The sequence below is a fragment of the Lactuca sativa genome, chromosome 3, assembly GCF_002870075.4.
Source record: "Lactuca sativa cultivar Salinas chromosome 3, Lsat_Salinas_v11, whole genome shotgun sequence".
Classification (NCBI taxonomy): Eukaryota; Viridiplantae; Streptophyta; class Magnoliopsida; order Asterales; family Asteraceae; genus Lactuca; species Lactuca sativa.
In genome coordinates, this window is record NC_056625.2 from 221,692,166 (window position 1) to 221,712,813 (window position 20,648).

The 20,648-nt window shown below is 35.3% G+C and overlaps 2 protein-coding genes across 2 annotated transcripts; both read left to right on the forward strand.

Moving 5' to 3' along the window:
* The first annotated feature begins 6,625 nt into the window (after nt 1–6,625).
* LOC111901262 (zinc finger BED domain-containing protein RICESLEEPER 2-like) lies at nt 6,626–9,262 on the forward strand. The gene is made up of 6 exons (XM_023897118.1): nt 6,626–6,739; nt 7,852–7,923; nt 8,060–8,361; nt 8,416–8,633; nt 8,749–9,062; nt 9,104–9,262. Exons 1-6 carry the CDS (start codon nt 6,626–6,628, stop codon nt 9,260–9,262), a joined length of 1,179 nt encoding a protein of 392 aa, XP_023752886.1.
* Nucleotides 9,263–11,153: 1,891 nt separating this feature from the next.
* Nucleotides 11,154–19,038, forward strand: LOC111901258 (uncharacterized). The gene is made up of 3 exons (XM_023897114.2): nt 11,154–11,539; nt 12,132–12,217; nt 18,600–19,038. The coding sequence occupies exons 1-3, from the start codon at nt 11,239–11,241 to the stop codon at nt 18,888–18,890; spliced, it is 678 nt and encodes a 225-aa protein (XP_023752882.1). The 5' UTR covers nt 11,154–11,238; the 3' UTR covers nt 18,891–19,038.
* The last annotated feature ends 1,610 nt before the right edge of the window (nt 19,039–20,648 follow it).

A 20,648-nucleotide genomic window follows, 5' to 3' on the forward strand; every position in this document is an offset into this window, starting at 1 on the left:
TATCACGACTTTAACGGCATATTAAATGTAAACAAATGAAATGTTTAATTACTTGTCGACCTCTAATTAACGGAACTTTTAGAAAATGGAATATTCCGTTAACGGTAACGGGAAATGTAACGGAACAACTTGGGTTGTCACACTATGTGTTTAGGGCGTAGACTCATGAATGCATATGACAAAGCGTGTTCCATGGTCCTATTTAGCATTAAGGAAGTGTGTCTTAACCCATTGCTATCCTTAAGAAGAGTTTATGGCCAAACTAGGAACCTTAACTTGGGTTTACGGCCGGCCAAGGGAAATGTTCATGGAAAAATGTCTCAAAGTCATTCTAAGCAACATGTTCTCTACCAAAATCGGCTACACTAAGTTACAAGAGGGTTACGCCGATTTTTAGAGTGTTACACACTCTCTCAAAGTCATTCCAAAGCATTTGGTGTTGTGTGAAGCATTTGAGGCATCACACTTGGGGTGCTAGGCTCTCAAGGTTTCCAAGGAATCAAATCAACTACAAGGTATGTAATTCTAGCCATCTTTTAGATTAAAAGTGCCCCATGTATGCTAGATAGGTTTATGAACCTTGGAAATCATATTTTGCATGTATTTTAGACAAACATATATCCAAGGTTTTCTAGGGTTGCATGTACACATAGGGGTGTTAAAATGCTCAAAACCCATCACTAACTACCTTAAACTAGTTTGTTAATTAAGGTAAAATGTGATGAGGTTGTAACCATACTTGATTGACTACTAAAACACGACGATCAAAGACGTCGAAATGGTATGACATTCGTCACCCGTAGAGCTGCTTGTCCCACTGTAGCTAGTAACAAGGTGTAGGCAGTCAGTCCCGTATATATCTATACACAAATTCACGCTCTCCCTCCAGGAGACTCTGGTTACAAAACGTGACATAGCAGTAGATTTCCATGTCATGAAGTAATGGCTCACATTATAGTATTCTATTGTTTGTATAGTATGTTCTAGTGTATTGTATGTTCTCTCTATTCTAGTGTATAGTATGTTCTCGTTGTGTAGTGTAGTGTATGTTCTCTTAGTTTCTCATCATAGTATGTTCTTTCTGTTTCTCATAATAGTAAGTTTTTATTGACTCATGAATGAACTGACTCTTGTATGTTTCATTGTACTAGAAGTAGTGAGTAGTAAATCCCTAAACTATACCTAATATAGTTTACTAGTAATGTTGTTTGAATGACTGGGTATGTTTGTACATCTTTGCTACCCAAAGGTGCTGAACAAATGTAAGAACTTTTATATCTATACATATATGCATAATATATAACTAAGATTCAAACGACACTCGGACAAATAACTGGATACCCTAAGTCCACAACCAAACAAGGAACATGAAATAAAGTGAGTTATCAGTCCTAAGTACTTTCAATCTTACTTATATAATTATATCTATATAGACATGATTTTGACAATATAAATAAGTTTAAAAGATTTTAATAAAGAGTTTTAACCATTTGAATGGTAACAGATGACTTGATGTCAGTTTATAAAATGTTTTGAAGAGTTTGCTTGATAAAACAGTTTGATGTGTAAGAAAATCCACTTGTTTGACATTTATTAATCACATGTGATTGATATAAGAACTATAATGTTTGTACTTGTATTCTCCCCCATAAAATCATTTAAAAGATAAGTTAAGGGGTATGAACTCAGCTGTAGTGAGTGATGTGAATGTAAGATCGATTTTAGGGTATTAAGTGCTAAGTGAAATCTCGGGCACAAACGGATCCTAATAAGCATATAATGACACATATATGGATATAATTAGTGTATATAACAACTAATCATGATAGGGAACCACGTTAGGGACTAGGAAACACTTGAATTGAAGTGTTACAATCACATGTGATTGCATATAAAGGGGGTTTACGGCCACACATGGTGTTCACGGCCATGATGTTTACGGCCCAATGTGTTTACGGCCATGGGGTTTACAACCCTATGTGTTTACGGTCGTACACTCATGAATACATATGCCAAAGAGTTCTCTATGGTCCTATTCAGCATCATGGAAGTGTGTCTTGACCCATTCGTAGCCTTAAGAAGATTTTATGGCCAAACTAGGAACCTTAACAAGGGTTTACGGCCAAGGGAGATGTTCATGGCCGTAAACTCTCATTGTTTTTGGAAAAATGTTTTTTTTTTCAAGGGTGTATGTTAAGAGCTTCTATAGGATAACTAGTATATGGAAGATTACTTATGTTTTGAAGCTTGAAGGGGGTGTTTAAGGTCCAAGAACTAGTGTGTGTTCTTCTTGTTCTTGGTGTTCTTGAAGAGCTAACCCAAAAAGATGAATTTAATGGATGTCATCAAGGGGTGATACTAGATTAAGAAGAATAACATCTAATAACATGGAAGAAATGCTTACTCTTTTGAAGATCAAGATGAAAATCTTGATGATAGTTGAGAGAGAATCCGAAATCTAGGCTTGGAAGTGTAAGAAATGACTAGAAATGAAGGTAAAACTCATACATGGACATAAGTTTACGGCTAATGAGGTGTTTACGACATTAAACTCTAGTTTACGGCCGTAAAGTCCTTATAAATGGAGTTTTCAGCTTGTATGCTACATACTGCACTCTAGAATACACTTCCTAACATTCCTTCTTGAAGGTACTAGGCTTATAACACTCAAACAGACCCTAAACAGTGCTAAAAGATAGGAGAAACGAGTCTGACTTTGATTGAATTAAATGGTTGCACAAGATAGAAATTTTGGGTTGTCACAGGTTCCTTCTAATTAACTATAAAGGCGTACGTATTTTGGCACTGAGAAAAGGTGTAAACACCTGAATGGATAGAATAATTGAAAAAAGATTGGAATGCTCGATATTAGGAAAGGATACCCAACGCCCGACACCCCAACTCAAACCCAACTATCTTTTTCACAGCGTTTGGGGTCATGTCGTGAATAAAGAAACCATATTCTCACATAACCTCGTCGAAGAAGTCCGAAATAGGAAGATGAAACCTAGCCTTGAAAATCGCCACCGATATACTAACCTTCCTCGCCGGTGTTTGATAAATCGTAGACCCTTCTAACGATAATTAAACTCCGTGCTCAGGCATAAACCCAAACCGAAACTAAAGAGACTCGAGCTCCTCAGGCGTAGGGTGGTTCCAGATCTGGTAGGGGCCATCAGGAATCAGAGAAGAAAGGCCTAAAGAAAGAAAAAGCGAAAAAGTAAATTAGGATGGCTGGTATATGGAGAAATGAAACACGTAACTGTTCCTAAAATACGGGGCACCTAAATAAGTTGCGAAGCAAAGGAACCATACCGTTCCAACAGCGGAAACTATCTGGCAAAAATGGCTCTGTTACGTTAGAAATGTGCCATGAACCGTTCTCATTGAAAACGTGCCCAAATCCACGCTAGAATAACTCAGCTAGCCCAAGAAAACGCTGGCATTTACTATCCTAGGGGACTTGTTGACATATCTCATCAAGAATACATCAAAGGGTAACAGAAGCATCAACCAGAAAGCAACTTCATCAAGGAATGCCACCTAGACGAGCGCCAGACCCAGACCTTTATCCAAGAACCTTCACATACTCATCCCCATATTGCGCTAATCAGGGACAACCCTCTAGAAATGGGGCCTACGTCTCCTACGGTATAGAAGAATACTTCCATCTCTCATAGAGAAAGGGATAGTGCTCTGAAACCCGCCTCTCGACAATGTTGCACCAATAGCAAACAACCAAGTGCGGGACACGTCCTACCAATGAAAAACCTCCATGACCTATAAGACCGGAAAAAGTTAAAAGATATTGTTGGGGATCTGCTCCCCCAAGGACAAGTCCCTTCCCATCCAAGAGAATGGACGGATGATCTTCTACTTCTTTTCTTCTCTTGAATAGGGTAAATATCTTAAGGAAAAAACTAACTTGACCGTCAGAACTTCGTTTGAGGGATCCCCCCGGATGAAGTCTAATGTATTTCCTCTGTTGTATTGTGATCCTCATGCTTTCTTCTATAGACGTCAAAGAAGACGGGGTCAAGCTGGAGACTATCACAACATCATATATCTCATTACTTTATTAAGAGCTTAATCCTTACAGATTAAGGCCTAAAACATCAGATCTAGTCCTTATCAATAACTTAATGGATAAAGTTTACAACTTTATCCATTATGACCTCACCCAAAAGCAAGATCTACAACCCCAAGTCCATTAAGTTATATGACCAAAACTTATGCATGGGATCAAGAACACTCAAACTAAAATCTTTTTCTCCTTTAATCAGAAGTCCATGACTACATGAGTCTCATAATGAGCTCTGGGGTTCCCCAAACTCTAAAAGCATTTAAGAAGGGAGCAAAATCAACCAATATTGACCATAAACATGAATGTCAAAAGAACATGTTCAAGGTGCAAGTTTTATACCTCCAAAGGTTCAAAAACTTGAAGAAGAAGATGATGGATCTAGACTTTATCATTGCTTCCTTGCACCAAGAAGAAGTTACCTACTTCACAAGCTTCACTAAAGGATGCTAGGGTTTCGAAATGGGGAGGTGGAAGCTGAAGGAGATGACCTAATTCAAGAGTTATAGTGTTTAAATATCAAAGAAAGACTTAAAAATCATGGGCTTGGGTTGCAACAGCTACCACATCGTGGCATCTCTCTTACCCCGTTGTGATGTCCAACAAAATATGCATTTCATCCAATATCATGCCATGTTGTGGCATTCCATGCACCACATTTTGGCATAAGGTTTTTCCTAAAAATCTTATCTTTGACCCCTTAAAGTCCTCAATTAATTCATTAAAAAAAATGGGTGTTACAACTCTCCCGCAATTAATTTAGATTTCGTCATCAAAATTTGTGCTTTTTAATTACTCTTAAACAACCTCTGAACCCCTTGTGGGTTTTTCCAAGCCCACTCCTTTAACACGATTTGACGTCACTCTAAATGCCTTAATCTGCAACTACAAACACAAAGATTTCCAAATCCAAGCATATAAGTCATACCCAAGCAGACACTTCCAAATGTCGAATACTCATCCATTGCAACACTGGAATAATTCTCTTGACATATACTTGCTTCTGACTCAAAGGTCAATTCAATCCTTAACGAGAATATGTGACCCAACGAAGAACGAACACCAACACATCACAACCAAAATGGATATTAAAAATAATGGACTTCAAATAAAAGAATAAATATCTTTAAAAAAATTGGTAAAAAAAAAGGTTAAAAGGTATGTAGGAGGTATGGGGTAAACGAGTGCTAAATAAAATAAATGGTATTAAGAAAAACTAAATGGATTTAAAATATAAATGAATATTTTTTTTCAAAAAACAAAATAAAACGGTTTCGTCTAGAGACCTATGTCAGCAGCAACAACAGGTATACCAGTTTTTGGCTACCGGAGATGTTGGAAATAGAAAGGGATAGATGCTGAATAATAAGAACATAAAGTTTAACCGATATACAAAATAATGAACAAAAGAGATGAGTAACTACTTATGAATATATAGAAATAAAATATTACAGGCATATTGGTTTGGGAGAGAGGTCTGACCCAATATTTTATCTAACTATACAGAGCATTATAGAAAGAGAAATTAAATATCCTCCTACTTTTTGTTCCTACATATCCTCATACCCAATGAAATGGTGACATGTGCAACATTTAATACTCGTTTAATGAGATTTAATGATATTTTAGGATACTAATATGACACATATCATCATTTAAATGGGTAGAAGGATTGATAGGATCAAAAGATAGGAGGATATTTAATTTCTCTTATAGAAAAATAACTATATAATCCGTAGTGCATTTTTTTTTTAAATTGCAACATCATGATAATAAGAGATATCAACAAATGAAGCAAGAAAGTATCCATAAAATCACAATATCTTCACCATCAGCTACCATTTCTCCGGCGAAAATTGGAGAGGACATTATCTCTCAATAATTTTCATGGCTTAAACACATAAGTTGTAAATCGTGTGGTAGATGGATTGATTGGAGAATGTCACATTTTATTTTCTTTAAATTTTTTCACTGTAATTGTCTATATACTATTTTTCATATTTCCTAGTTACTTGTTAAAGGTATGACATTTTTATATATAATATTTGCGGTTTCTAAAAGAGCTACCAATTTTTTTTCTCTTTCCAAATGTAGTGTTTCCGAAATACTGTTCACGGTAGACGCTGACCAACACATTCATAAAGGTCTTTAAGTTGGCCCTGTCGAAAATACCCATTACCCGAATTACCCGCCCGATTTTTTCGGGTATTGGGTAAAACAGGTCGGGTAAATCGGGTATCGGGTAAATATTTTCGGGTATCTGGGTAACCTGAATTTTTTTCAGGTCGGGTAAAGGGTAAGTGTTTGGGGTTTCGGGTATACCCGATTACTCGAAAATTTATTAAAACTAGGTCGGGTAAAGGGTAAGTGTTTGGGGTTTCGGGTATATGCGTTTTTTTACTTCTACAGGGCCTGCCTCACTCGTTCTATTTTATCGTCAAAAAACCCTCGCATCGCATCTTCGTTCATCACCGATCACCTCAAGCTGACAGCCGATCGTCCCCGCCTCCTCCCCGGTCGTCCCCGCCTCGTCAGTCGTCACCGATGTTGGTCGTCGTCGTCTCTCGTCACAGCCTCGCAGCGTCGCACTCATACTCGCCAATCGTCACCTCCAAGATATTTGGAATTCAACGATTGAAGTTCAAACTTGGCTTGAATGTAAGTGATAACTACCAATTTCTTTTATTTTACAGTTAAATTTCGTGATTTCGGCGTTGATTATTCGTGATTTCGTGATTTCATCCTCGCCAGTTGTCACCTCCAGGATATTCTATTTGTATTGCTTTTGTTTTACCTCTTAAATATGTTCCTGTCTTTAGAAAACTAGTGTGTATGCCATGTGTGAAAGCTAGTGTTCTTCTAAAGATTTTCTATTATTTCCAAGTTTCTGTGTGGCATATGCCATATGGTATAGGCTTGACAGTTGTGGTATCAATTAGTCAAACTCAAAGTTTGATAATTTGATTGGGAAAAATATATAAAGTTAGATGGATCCACATGTGGAAAACAAATATAGACTGTTAAAAAGAAGATTAAAACATGGAAATTTATGAGCTTTGTCATTGAATATGGAATATTTAAAGTACCTGTAAACATTTCCATTATCTTTCTAGGATTTGTTTTGTTTTATTTGTTTCATAAACAAAATGAATGGTCATTCATTTTTGTTGATAAATAACAAATGTTTAATGTATGTTTAATGATCTATTTTGGTAATAATGATCTTACATATTCATTATTTTTGGTAAATGCAAAAAGGTGGGAAGTTAAGTTATTAGATACAAAACTAGGTTGATTAAAAAATGCAATAATTTGATCGATTAAATAGGTTATAAATCAAGGAAAGCAAATGAATGGTGTGCTTTTGATAAATTAAGAGGTAGTAGTTTACACTAGCATAATTGTAGGTGTTAGGCATGGTTACTTGGTTGACTTATTAGTAGTTTACACTAGCATAATGAATGGTCTGTGTATGTATTGCTATAACACTTAAAAAAGTATAACTTCATTTTAATTATTTTTTATTACAACATTTAACTTAAAAATCAACTTATTTATAATGACTAACTTTTGTTTCTTTTGCAATTGTACGTCATGATTAGCAATTATCATGTTTCTTTTGTAAGGGCAAATTAGGTATATCACTTGAATTGAATAGAACTTTTATTAGATTTTTTGTATATTATAAAAATAAGATAATATGTTTGTTGCTCACATTTCTATTATATTGTTTATTGCTATTTGCTAATATGTTTTTTTTCTTGTTTTAGATGTCAACAACGGATGACTATATTGAAGTAGAAGATGAGACGATTGAAGTTGACAACCCAACCAATGATCAAGTTCCACAAAAAAAAAGAGAAAAAAACTAAAGAATTTAACCCAAGATCGAACGTTTGGAAAGAATTTGAAAGGTATAAGGACGAAAAGGGTGTTCAAAAATGCAAATGTAAGCATTGTGGTGGCGGGAATTACTAGTGCGAATCAGGTGTTTATGGGACCAAAAATCTAGGATATCATTTAGCTAGATGTAAAGTTTACTTGGCTAAACTTAATGGTGGACAAAAACAACTAGCTTTCCAACATGGTGATGAAAACAAATTGTCAGCTTGGAAATTTGATCAAAATGAGAGTCGGAAAGCTCTAGCTCACATGTTGGTAGTTGACGAACTTCCTTTTAGCTTTGTAGAAGGTGCGGGCTTTAGGTATTACAATAGTGTTAATCGACCATTGTTTAAAGTTCCATGTAGAAGTACAAGCACAACGGATGTCTACCAATTGTTTGTAGACGAAAAAGAAAAAATTCGTGACTTTATTTAAAAAAATGATGGTAGAATATATTTGACCACCGATACGTGGACTTCTAAACAACAATCATGTTATATGTGTCTCACCGCCCACTTTATTGATAATGAATGGAAATTGAAAAAAAAAGTGTTGTGTTTTTCCTCTCAAGAGAGTCACCGTGGGGTTGATATTGGGAAAATGTTTGAGAAATGTTTAATGGAGTGGGAAATAGAAAACATTTTCACAATTTTTGTTGACAATGCAAGTACGAATGATGTGGCAATTGACATTTTGAAAAAAAAGTTTTCAAAACTCCAACAAGTGTCTTCTAAATGGGAAATGGATGCATGTTCGATGTGTTGCCCACATTTTAAATTTAGTGGTGCAAGATGGCATAAAAAAAGTTGATAAGGTGGTTGAAATAGTTCGATGGGCGGTTAAATGGATTAGGCAATCACCTTCTAGAATTCATAAGTTTATTGAGTTTGCTAAGGTTGCTAATCCCGGTATAACAAAACATTTAAAGAGAGATGTGCCAACAAGATGGAACTCCACTTACCATATGTTGGAAATTGCCCAAGCTTACGAAAAAACTTTTGAGAGATATGATCTTGAGGAATTTGATTTTCGATACAAAATTGAAAAGGCGGGTTTGTCAATACCTTCATCAAGCGATTGGGAAAGGGTTAGGAATGTATGTCATTTTTTAAAACCTTTTCATGATGTTACTTTGAGGATTTCCGGGACATTTATGTGACATCAAACACATGCATTGAAGATATATATTCTATTCGTACGCTCTTGGATGATGCTATTTCCGATTCTAGTCTTTGTGATATTGCATTGGCCATGAAATTGAAGTTTGATAAGTATTTTGGCGACATAGAAAAATGAATTTATTGCTCTACTTTGCTTTGATTCTTGATATGAGGAACAAAGTAAAGTATTTGGTTATACTACTTGAGGATCGTTATGGAGAAACGGGGGTGGAGGCCAAAAAGAAATATATCATGGATTCTAGGTATGAATTATATAATGATTATATTAGAATTCATTCTCCAAGTTCCACTTCAAGTACTGCCGAGTCTACCACTACATCATCGATACTAGGGAAACGCCAAAACCCGGATTTTTTGGCACCTAATCCCCTATTGAGAAATTAACTAAGAGAAAAGATGAAGAAGAACATAGTTGAATCAATTGGGGAGTTAGAAAAGTATTTGCACGAAAGTGTTGAAGACAACTCAGAAATGTTTAGTATTCTAGATTGGTGGAAAGTGAATAGTCCAAGATTCCCGATTCTATCATTGATGGCAAGAGATGTGTTTGCCATTCCCGTCTCAACCGTAGCTTTGGAATCCGTTTTTAGCACTAGTGGGAGGGTGTTGGATCCGTTTAGGAGTTCTTTAACTCCTAAGATTGTTGAAAGTTTAATTTGTACACAAGAATGGATTCGGGGTAGCGTAAGCGACACAATCGATTATGAAAAAGATTGGGAAGAAAATCAACAAATTGACAACGGTAATTGTTTATCGTTCATTATTTTAGTTAATGTAAATTTAATATCTTTTCCTTTTAATACTAACATTATTTGACTTTTTTACATAGAATTGAGCAAGATGAAGTAGTGAAGGTGCAAGAAGAACGGGTAGGTGCAAGAAGATGAATAGGTGCAAGAAAACGAGTATATTTATGAATGTCTTTTGAAACTTGATATGTTATTATTTTCATATTATGTAATTGTTTTCTATTTCTAGAGTTAAGACGTGAGTTTTTTGGTAAATGCAAAATACATGCATATACATTGATATCAAGTAATTTAAATGATAGACTTTGGTTGTTATTATTTCTTTAAGTATTTGGTTTTTTAATATCATATTAGATTTGACTAAATTGTTAAACAAATACTCCATATCTCAAATATTATTGAGTAAAAAATCTCAATATTCAAAGTTTAGCACGACATACTTATTTCATTACATTTATTTTTAGGTGCCATTAAAAAATAAAAAAATAAATAAAAAAAATCGGGTAATACCCGAATTACCTTTACCCGATCCGTTACCCGAATTAATTACCCAAACCCGAATTACCCGAATTTAATTTGGGTAGGGTAATGTGTAATTTTTTTTATATGGAATACCCGAATTACCCGACCTGAATTACCGGAAACCTGAAAAAATTACCCATTCAACACCCCTACTTTAAGTAGTTAATTTAGATCCGAAATGAGATGTATCGGACATGTTGGTCGGTGATTTTACCCATTATCAAAATTATGACTTATTTTTCTTATTACTATTAATTTTAATTGTAGTCATTTTAGTTAATATTCGTGTATTCTTTAAAATTTTACTTAACTGTTGAATGTTTAATATAATTATATAAATAATTTATAAAATGAACATGGAATAAAATTAAGATCGAACTATTAAATATACCTTCAAATATGTTTATACGGTTGATGTATAATTATCCTATGTTAGTTTTTTTAATTTTAAACAATAATATTATCAAAATTTATTTCTGAAGTTGATACTGTATGCTAGTAAATACTAGAGTTTTTATTAATTATGTAAAAAATGTTGCATTTTGTTCATGTAAAAAACATTCTTAAATTACTAAATCAATAAATTAATTATAATGTTTTTCTTTTTACTTATTATTCTTCAATATTCTTTTCTATCATTATATATGGAGTAATCAATTTAAAAAAAAAAATGAAAAAGTGGAAAGAGATCATAAGACCCACAAGCCTATGAGGAATAATTCCCATGCCCTTTTCTTGCTTTTCCCCTTTAATTGTTCTTCTTCTCCTTCTTCATCATAGTTTAGAACGTGCTGCAGTCGAGTCGAGAGAAAGAAAAAAAATGGTCAGGAATGGTCACATACATTCACCAACTATACACTTGAAAGAGCATGTGGATTCTACTACAAAAACCAACGATCAAAAAACAGAAGGTTCTATCAGTTCTTGCCACCATAAAGAAACTAAACCCGGCCGGGTTGCAAATTCTGAAGCACCCATAAGCGTTATTGGTAGGAAAGTGATGATTGTCGTTGATCCAAGCATTGAAGCCAAAAACGCATTGCAATGGGCCTTAACTCATACGATTCAGAGTCATGACATTGTAGTCCTTCTCTATTACAAGAAAACTACTTCTAAACAAGGTTCACTTTTAGCGACTATACTGTTTTTAGTAGTTATCTTGCGTGATAATTTTATTGTCATTAATTATAAATTAGACCCTAAAATTAAATACGTTCTTTGTTGACTAGTTTTTGTACATGTTCTCTTTTTCTGCCAACTACTTTTAAATTATTTCTGAAGATTATGCATGTTAGTCTAAGATTTTATGTCAATTATAACAAAAACATATACAAAATTACTATAATTGTATATAATTTATGCTACACCCGTTCAAAATATATTTCAAATTTAAACACAAAATTTATGCAAAAATCATCACAATTTCGTTTGAAAGCTCTGTTTGCATGATTATGAGTCAACATTAATGTAAATAATACTTTTAGTTTACAATTTTTTTTCGTAATTTGCATAATTTCCATCCCTGGTTGGTCATTAAATACTCGGTTTCTGTTACTTTTCAACCAATTAAAGTAGCGATAGATATATTTCAAAAGAACTCTTTCCTCATTATTAGCGAACATTTTCTGTTTGCAGATTGTTAGGATTTTAATAATGACATCAAGTGAATTTACACACATCTAACATCCTTTTTGCTTATTTTATTTTTAACAGGAAATGAGTCGACTAAGGTGAAAGCTACAAAATTTCCCGGTTTTCTTTATGCTATGAAACACACTTGTCAGATGAAATGTTCAGATGTAGGTATCGTTTTTCTTACCATGTTGCATGACTAGATTAAACCAAATTAATGAGATTAAACTTGCAAGTATTAATTACATGTTTTTTCTTTTTGGAAATCGGCAAATATATTAAAAGAAACCACATCAAGCGGATGTGGTATGAACAAAAGTACAAGACAATCAAAAGCAAAAAAATTACAGACAAAGAGTAGGGCATAAGTTCCAAATTCTCCAATCCACCATTTTACATGGGGTTCTATGTTTGCACCAAGTAAACATCATAGCTTTTATCTTTTCTATTATGACCTCCGGTAAAGTTTGAATCTTTTCGTACACCCGTTTATTCCTGGCTAACCATAAGCACCATAATGCTCCGTTAAATATCATATTCAAAAGCCTCTTTTTCTTATTACATCCGGAGCACCTTGAGACGAATAGTATCAAGTCCATTACCGAAGTAAATCTTCCACCATTGAGTTCACACCAGGATATTATCGAATCTAAGACGGAAATCGCCATTGGGCACGTAATCAAAATGTGGTCTGACGTCTCCTCTTCCAAGCTACAACCACTACATATAGTTGATGGGATATTCATCCCACGCCTACTAAGTGCCACCGCCGACGGAATTCTTCCTTGTTTTGCTCTCCATATGAAGGAGAGAATCTTGAACGGAGTCCATTTCCCCCAATCGAACGGTCCATCACATACAACATATCCAGCTAGTTCGATCCTTTCCCGTAACCGAGACACCATGAATCGTCCATCAGAAACAAACTCTGATTTCCACTCGCCGTCACCCACATTCCACGACATAACATCTTTGGAATCAATGTTAATCTTTTGCAGGTATGACCTGGATTTGATTATGTTTTTCCATACCCCCGAACTCGATTTCTTTGCAAACACTGACCAATGCCTTCCATCTAAATTATGCAAGCCTCGAATGGTTTTTACCCACAATGATGAGTTCTCCGTTTTCAGACGCCACATCCATTTTATTAGCAGTGAAATGTTGAGGGATTTAATCGACCCTAGTCTAATTCCTCCAATCATCTTTGGAGAGACGAGCTTATTCCAAGCCACCCAATTGATACTTTTTTTTCTCATACTCCTTGTTCCAAATAAAGTTCCTTCTGATTTTTTCTAACGTGTCAATCACCCCTTTCGGGACTGCAAAGATCGACATATAATATATAGGCAGGTTGCCAAGGACAGCCTTAGCGAGGGTTACTCTACCACCTAAACTTAACGATTTCGCTTTCCAAGTCGTGAGCTTATTTTGGAACTTATCGATGACCGGTCTCCATGCTCGCTTTCTGTTCATATTTTCGCCCACCGGAACTCTTAGGTAAGTGAAGGGGATGGAAGAAGGTTCACACCCAAGAGGAGCCGCCCAGTTTGAAACTTCTGAATTTGATACCCCCACCCCAAAGACTTTTGATTTCGTGAAGTTCACTTTTAGTCCAGACGACACGTAAAAGCATTGTAATATTCTTGATAGATTTGCAATATTCCTCCTTGACCATTCGCCTATGAATAGCGCATCATCTACATAGAATAAATGAGACAAGCAAATTTTAGGTTGTGAAATTTTAATTCCTTCATATAAATTCCTTTCTTCACTGCTGTTATCATAGCTTGATTGAGTCCCTCCATCGCGATTATAAATAGAAAGGGAGTGAGTGGGTTACCCTGTCTGATCCCTTTAGTCATTGAGAATTCTTTAGTTGGGCTACCATTGATTATTACCGATGCCCTCCCAGAACTCAGGCAACCGTTCATCCATGTTCTCCATTTCAGTCCAAATCCCATTTGTTCCATGATAGAGTCCAGGAATGCCTAATTTATCGAATCGAATGTTTTATTAAAATCAGCTTTAAAGAGTAGTAGCTTTTTGCCCTTTGCCTTTGCCCAAGAGCAAAGCTCGTTAACTATCATTGGCCCTTCCAATATGTTCCTTTCTTCCATATAAGTTGATTGTACTTCTCCAATGATGTTACCAATCACGTTTTTTAATCTAATCGCCAACAACTTCGCAATGATTTTATATATCAAGCCTATCAAACTTATCGGTCTAAAATCTCCGAAGTGCAATTGGTCTTTACATTTCGCCGCTAGAGATATAAAGGAGGAGTTACATCCTCGTGATAGCTTTCCATGAACTTCAAAATACATTACCATCCCCACAATCTCCTCTCTCAACAGCTCCCAGAATTTTTTTATGAACATAAACATGTATTCGTCTGGTCCCGGTGATTTATCGTCCCCACATGCCCAAACTGCTCTTTTTATTTCCACTGTTGTAATTCCTGCTTCCAGATATCTAGCATCACTTCCAGAAAGTCTTTTGAAGTCTAGATTGTAAAATTTTGGTCTAATGGGCCATCTTTCTTTAAATTTATTCCCAAAGAACTTTTCTGCCTCCTTTTTGATTTCCACCGGGTTAGTACTCCAAGCACCATTAATCATGATCCCATGTATATGGTTTTTGCGATTTCTGTTGTTCACATAGTTATGGAAGAAGCGAGTATTCTCATCACCATCGATCTCCCATTTTAATTTTGCCCTTTGCTTCAGGTTCATGGCCAACCTTCTCGCATGATCGTAAACCTTTACTCCCAAATTTGATCTTTCTTTCATCTCATTGATAGACAGGGGTCTAGATTCCGCCAATAATTCAATTTCAGTTATTCTCTTTTTCCATTAATCTACTTCCTTCTTCTCCATATCGATTGTGTTTACTTTCCAGTTTCTAATCACAAATTTGAGATGCTTCAATTTGTTCAAGAGAATCATGTCAGGAGTACCATAACCTCTGAACGCCAAGCACGCTTCCTTAATAACTCCTTCGAGATTGTCTTTAAGTAACCAGGAATTTAAGAACTTAAACGGGGGCGGTCCAAAATTCTCGATTCTAGCTCTCAATATAATAGGGGAATGGTCTGATAGGTCTTGATTCATTGCAAAGGAGGAAGCTTGAGGGAACACAGATAAAAAATTGGAACATACCAGAAAACGATCTAGCTTACTCAGTTTCCCTCCAAGAGTTCTGAAGTATGTAAATTTTTGACCTCCCATCTTCAAGTCCGTCAGTTCACCTTTTTGGATGAATTTGTTGAACTCATTTGCACTCCTATTTCAGAATTCAGAATTAATCCTTTCGTCTGGGCGCCTTACCACATTGAAATCCCTCATGAAGATCCAGGTTGCCGATCTCGATAATTTTATTGCCAACAGTTTGTCCCACACTTTAGTTTTCTCACGTTCCTGTTGAGGGCCATAGACATTTACGACCCCTGTTAGCCCATTGATACCCACAAAGTTCCCTATTGTTACGATATAGTTCCTTTATTTGATCACTTCCGCTAGAGAGAACATTCTACTATCCCATATCGTTACTATTCCTCCCGATCTTCCCGTAGCGTATACTTGCTCGAAGTTACAGTCTGCATCACCCCAGCAGTTAGATGGATTGAAAAGCGAAGAAGATTCCCCCAATTTCGTTTCTTGAATCTCAACCAAACAAAGTTTATTTTCTCTCCTCAGTCTACCCACCCAATCCGTTTTGTGTTTCTCTCCCAGACCTCTGATGTTAAGTGACATTATGTTCATTATATTCTCTGGTTTTCGCCTTCTTCACCGATTACATCTTTAAGGACTTCGTTGTCACATTCCATATCGAAGCCCAACATTTTGCCTATCTCCACCGTGTTCCTGATTTCCGATGTTGATGTCGAGTGTGACTCGTCGTCCGATTCTAGGAGTGGGATTTGGGAAGGGATCAGATCTAGATTTAAGTCAATGGGGGGCTGTTTTGAGGAGTCAATTTAATTTTGACTTTCCATGTTCGACTCAAGAATCGGCGTTAATATTCTCCTTCTTTTATCATAGGCTCCTTTAAAATTGTTGTTGGTCTGACCCGAAAATGGTTCACTTCGAACCGTATTACTAGGAAGAGGCCCAAAGCAGCCAGTTAAAGATAACGTGTTTAAGGGCCCATTTGACGAGTCTGTGTGGCCCAGATTATTAGACTCCGGCGCAACGTTTCCTGCTTCACCATGTTCCATTCCACTAACCGTCGGTTCATTATTGATCGCATTCATTTGCGTCCTTTGGGATTCCCTATGCAATTCGGTTTGACTTCCACCGACAGTCCCTGCCGGTGCCGTGATCGCCGGCGGCGGACCCATCACCGTGTTGTTATGCTTACCGGCCATGTGTAATTGAGAGTTTATTTCCATTCCATCCTCTTCTCTGATCTCGCCCTCTTCAGGCTCCTCCTTTTCATACTGCATTGGAAAGGTATCCGATACATGGTCTTCATCGTCCGATCCCACCAAGTCATCCACTTCGTCTTCATCTTCATCTGACGAGGAAGTATCCTCCAATGATTGATCAAACTGCTTGAATGGAGCCCAGTCAAGATCGACTTCGTCGGCGCGGATTTTAGTTGCCTTTCCCTTAATCTCCACAGTCAGGTAAGTTGAGATGGGTGATAACGAGTTTGTGATAACACCGACTTTCCCGTAGACTAAGTTCACACTAGATGTATCAACTTCGAATGGAACAATCACCCTGCCTATCGTTCCAGCGATTTTCGAGAAGTTCTCTTCCGACCATAATTTTGGCGGGAGACCGGTGATTTTTAACCATGCTATCCTTTCAAAGTTATACACCGCAATATAGCCGCTCTCCATCGATCTAAACCATTCCGACCACCTTAACAGGAATGTGTCTCTGCTTTTATCATCTATGAATTTGACTCCAATTCGTAGCCCTCCCAAATATTTTAGTTCACATTACGACCCATCATAGTTCTTGAATGCAAGTGGCGCCTTCACAAGATGGTCGAAACTGTGTGTTTCCCCAATCAAAGTTAACTTACTACTTAACCATCCCTTGAGCGGTGAGTCATCCGAGATTTTGATAGGAGATAATTGATCTGCTTGGGTTTGGTAGGCTATAGTTCTCCCAATTTTGTTATTTCCTCGTACCACCTTAGCGAAATATCTGTTATCTCTACCTCTCCATCGATTTTCCTGTGGTCGTTTGTGATAGTTCTGCTTCCTCGAATGATTGTCCCCTGTCAAATCGATTGGTTTTCTTGCAAATTTTGCTATGTTGATCTCCAGCGGTCTTTCTTTGAAGGTTATGCCTTGAAGGGATTCTTCAAATCTTCGTTCATCTCCCATCATCTTAAATCGCACAAAAGCAAGAGACTTTTTGTTTACATCTTTCTTCGTAGCCACATACACATCTACCACGTCCCCATATTTAGAGAATAAACTTTTTAAGGATTCGATCCTAGTCTCCTGAGGAATATTAGATACACACATCGTCGTTACCCCTGCATGATTCCATCTTTTTTGATCTCTTATCGCCGCTGTCTTCCTTCGTCTTCTATTGCCAGCCTCTTATTTCAACAACCATCAAGAAAGTTATTAATTTATGTCTTTAACACAAGTGATGCATCGAGGATAATTCCCTAGTATCTCATATTTTTGGTCAATATGGAAATTACAACTTTTGTTTTATCCAAAGTGAGTCTCGTTATAATACATGTCAAACATAATACCGTTATATATATATATATATATATATATATATATATATATATATATATATATATATATATATATATATATATATATATATATATATATATATATATATATATATATATATTGTTAGGTTCATGTGAGACGGCCTAATTTTGTGAGACCATGAGACGCATTTTTTTATTATTTTTATTTTTTTAGTTAATTCAAGTTCCGAAAATAATATTTAAAAATTCTTTTTTTTGTATTTTTCCATTTATTTTGCATTTTAAAATTATTTTTTAGAATATGTACAGTGTAATATTCTATTAGAATATTTCACGTAATTTTCAAAAAAAATGGAATTTTTTTTAGTTAATTCAAGGTCAAAAAATAATATTTAAAAAAAGAATTTTTAGATTTTTCCATTTATTTTGCATTTTAAAATTATTTTTTAGAATATGTCAGTGTAATATTTTATTAAAATATTTCACGTATTTTAAAAAAAAACGGGATTTTTTTTGTTTATTTATTTTTTTATTTTTTTTAGTTAATTCAAGTTCCGAAAATAATATTTAAAATTTTTTTTTTTGGATTTTTCCATTTATTTTGCATTTTAAAGTCATTTTTAGATTTGGTCTTACGATCTCACAAAATTAGAATGGTCTCAAATAAACTATATATATATATATATATATATATATATATATATATATATATATATATATATATATATATATATATATATATATATATATAACAAACTGTTCGGGCCTCAACCATCTTATTCCCTTGTTTGAAAGTGCGGCCAAATTGTTAAGTAATGTTACAAATTTTGACTTCTTGTTTTTTGATGAAAGGTACAAGTTGAAATATTCTTGCTCGAAGGGAAGGATAAAGGAACAACTATCGTTGAGGAAGCAAAGAAGCAAGAGGCGACGATGTTAGTGTTGGGGCAAAAGAAACAATCGATGACATGGCGTTTGTTGTTGACATGGGCAGGTAAACCAATGAATGGTGGTGGTGGAGTGGTGGATTATTGTCTCCAAAACGCCACTTGTATGGCGGTGGCAGTACGACGGAAGAATAAAAGAGTTGGTGGTTATCTCATTACCACCAAGCGCCAAAAAAATTTCTGGCTCTTGGCCTAATTAAATCCTAAAATACCAAAAATGGAAGGAATACATATTTGTGGCATATTATTCGATTATTGTGAAATTTCAGTTAATATGTTGGCTACATTTTAAACTCGATGTCGGTAAAGAATTATGTTTTTATAATATTTGTTGATGACTTTCAGAGATAGATAAACCAAAGGTTTAAAATTTTAAACTTATCTTGAAGTCATATTATAAACTATAAACAAATAATCAATAAGTAAACAAGAAATTATAAGTGACAAATGTTCTTACCAGGGTGTTGAACAATGTATAAAAGTAAAAAAAATGACATATTTTCACTACTATAAAAAAGACTATTACTGACAGCCACACCTGTCGGTAATCCCTCACAATGGAACTACTTAAATATAGGCATTCAATGACAAATAAAATATGACACACACTGTTTTAATGACACATAAACACGCGTCTCATAAAACAATGTGATCTTACTAAATTTTGAAGGATTTATAAAATATGACACACAAAGTGTAAGTCGTAAAACAGTGTGATCTTTCTAAATTTTGAAGGATTACGACACACACGTTGTATGTCATAAATTTAGTGTCACGCTAAAAAACATGAAGTACACCCATTCAATATACATGTATAAATTCCTAGCTAATAAACCGTACATCTAACCTCACAAAATCGTTCACACAAAGCTTCACCCTCCAAGAAGCAGCTAAATCCTCGTCCATTTTCTATTTCTCTCCATTTCTCTCTCATGATCGAAAGAATAGGAGGAAGCAACAGGTAAATCCACTTAGACACGCGCCAAATATGATCTCCTTCTCATTAGTATTCTTCATTGCTTCAAGTCGATCAATTCTAGTGTGATTTTTCTTCAAATAAATTATTTCTTTAAATCGCAATCTCAACTTAATTGAATTAACCCTAAAACTGAATATAGTTTATTTCACACAGAAACCTCTCTTCTAATTAGGGTTTCATCTTTCCATATAAACCTTTTTTCCAATATCTTCAACACTTATGTTCCATTTAAGAAATTATGTAAGTTATTATATCCTATCTACTTGTTCCTTTTTCTTATACTCACTACTTCTTGTTTTGATGAACATTCTACTTGTTAGTCTTGTTTTTGTGCATCTTGTTGTTTGATTTGTATGTTGTCTCCTTTACTTGATGGGTTTTAATATACTACAACATCCTAGGGTGCACATACAACCCTATAACTAGCATGCGATTGACATAAACAATACAAGATACTAGTTAGATTAACATACCTTTTATGTGGCTTGAAGTCTTGATGTAATTGGTGTTGCTAGAAACACTACTAGAAAAATACCCTTTAATGACGTGAAAACCATGACACGCGCTATTTTACGATACGCAAAAGTGTGTGCCCTAAAAATAATGTCAGATGTCCTAAAATGTGAAGGATTTAGAATGCGCATTTTTCTGTGGTTTTCGAAAATATCAAGTTTAGTCCTTAAGTTCAAAAAACCTCACAGATGATCCCTGTGCTTTCAAAACTTTTAACAGACAGTCCCTTAGCCACATAAAAAGACTAATATGCCCTTTTTATTTATTTTTAGAATTAATTTTACCTAATCCTATTTTAAAAAATAGAAAAACAAAATAAATAATTCATTGGGCCCACCTCCCTCTCTCTCTCTCTCTCTCTCTCTCGTGAAAGTCTTTTTCATCTTCTTCTACTCAATCCCCAACACCCTTTGACTGATAAAAAACGGGCACTTCATTTACATTAGTACATATCCCAAGCCT

What these genes read in the sequence shown, in the direction of transcription:
- LOC111901262 (XM_023897118.1), top strand. Translation starts at nt 6,626, where the DNA reads ATGTTGGTCGTCGTCGTCTCTCGTCACAGCCTCGCAGCGTCGCACTCA. An exon ending in AATTTTTGTTGACAATGCAA is followed by an intron (nt 8,634 to 8,748) that starts GTACGAATGATG and finishes TTTTAAATTTAG; the next exon opens with TGGTGCAAGATGGCATAAAA. An exon ending in ATTGGGAAAGGGTTAGGAAT is followed by an intron (nt 9,063 to 9,103) that starts GTATGTCATTTT and finishes TGTTACTTTGAG; the next exon opens with GATTTCCGGGACATTTATGT.
- LOC111901258 (XM_023897114.2), top strand. Translation starts at nt 11,239, where the DNA reads ATGGTCAGGAATGGTCACATACATTCACCAACTATACACTTGAAAGAG. An exon ending in GAAAACTACTTCTAAACAAG is followed by an intron (nt 11,540 to 12,131) that starts GTTCACTTTTAG and finishes TATTTTTAACAG; the next exon opens with GAAATGAGTCGACTAAGGTG. An exon ending in GTCAGATGAAATGTTCAGAT is followed by an intron (nt 12,218 to 18,599) that starts GTAGGTATCGTT and finishes TTTTGATGAAAG; the next exon opens with GTACAAGTTGAAATATTCTT.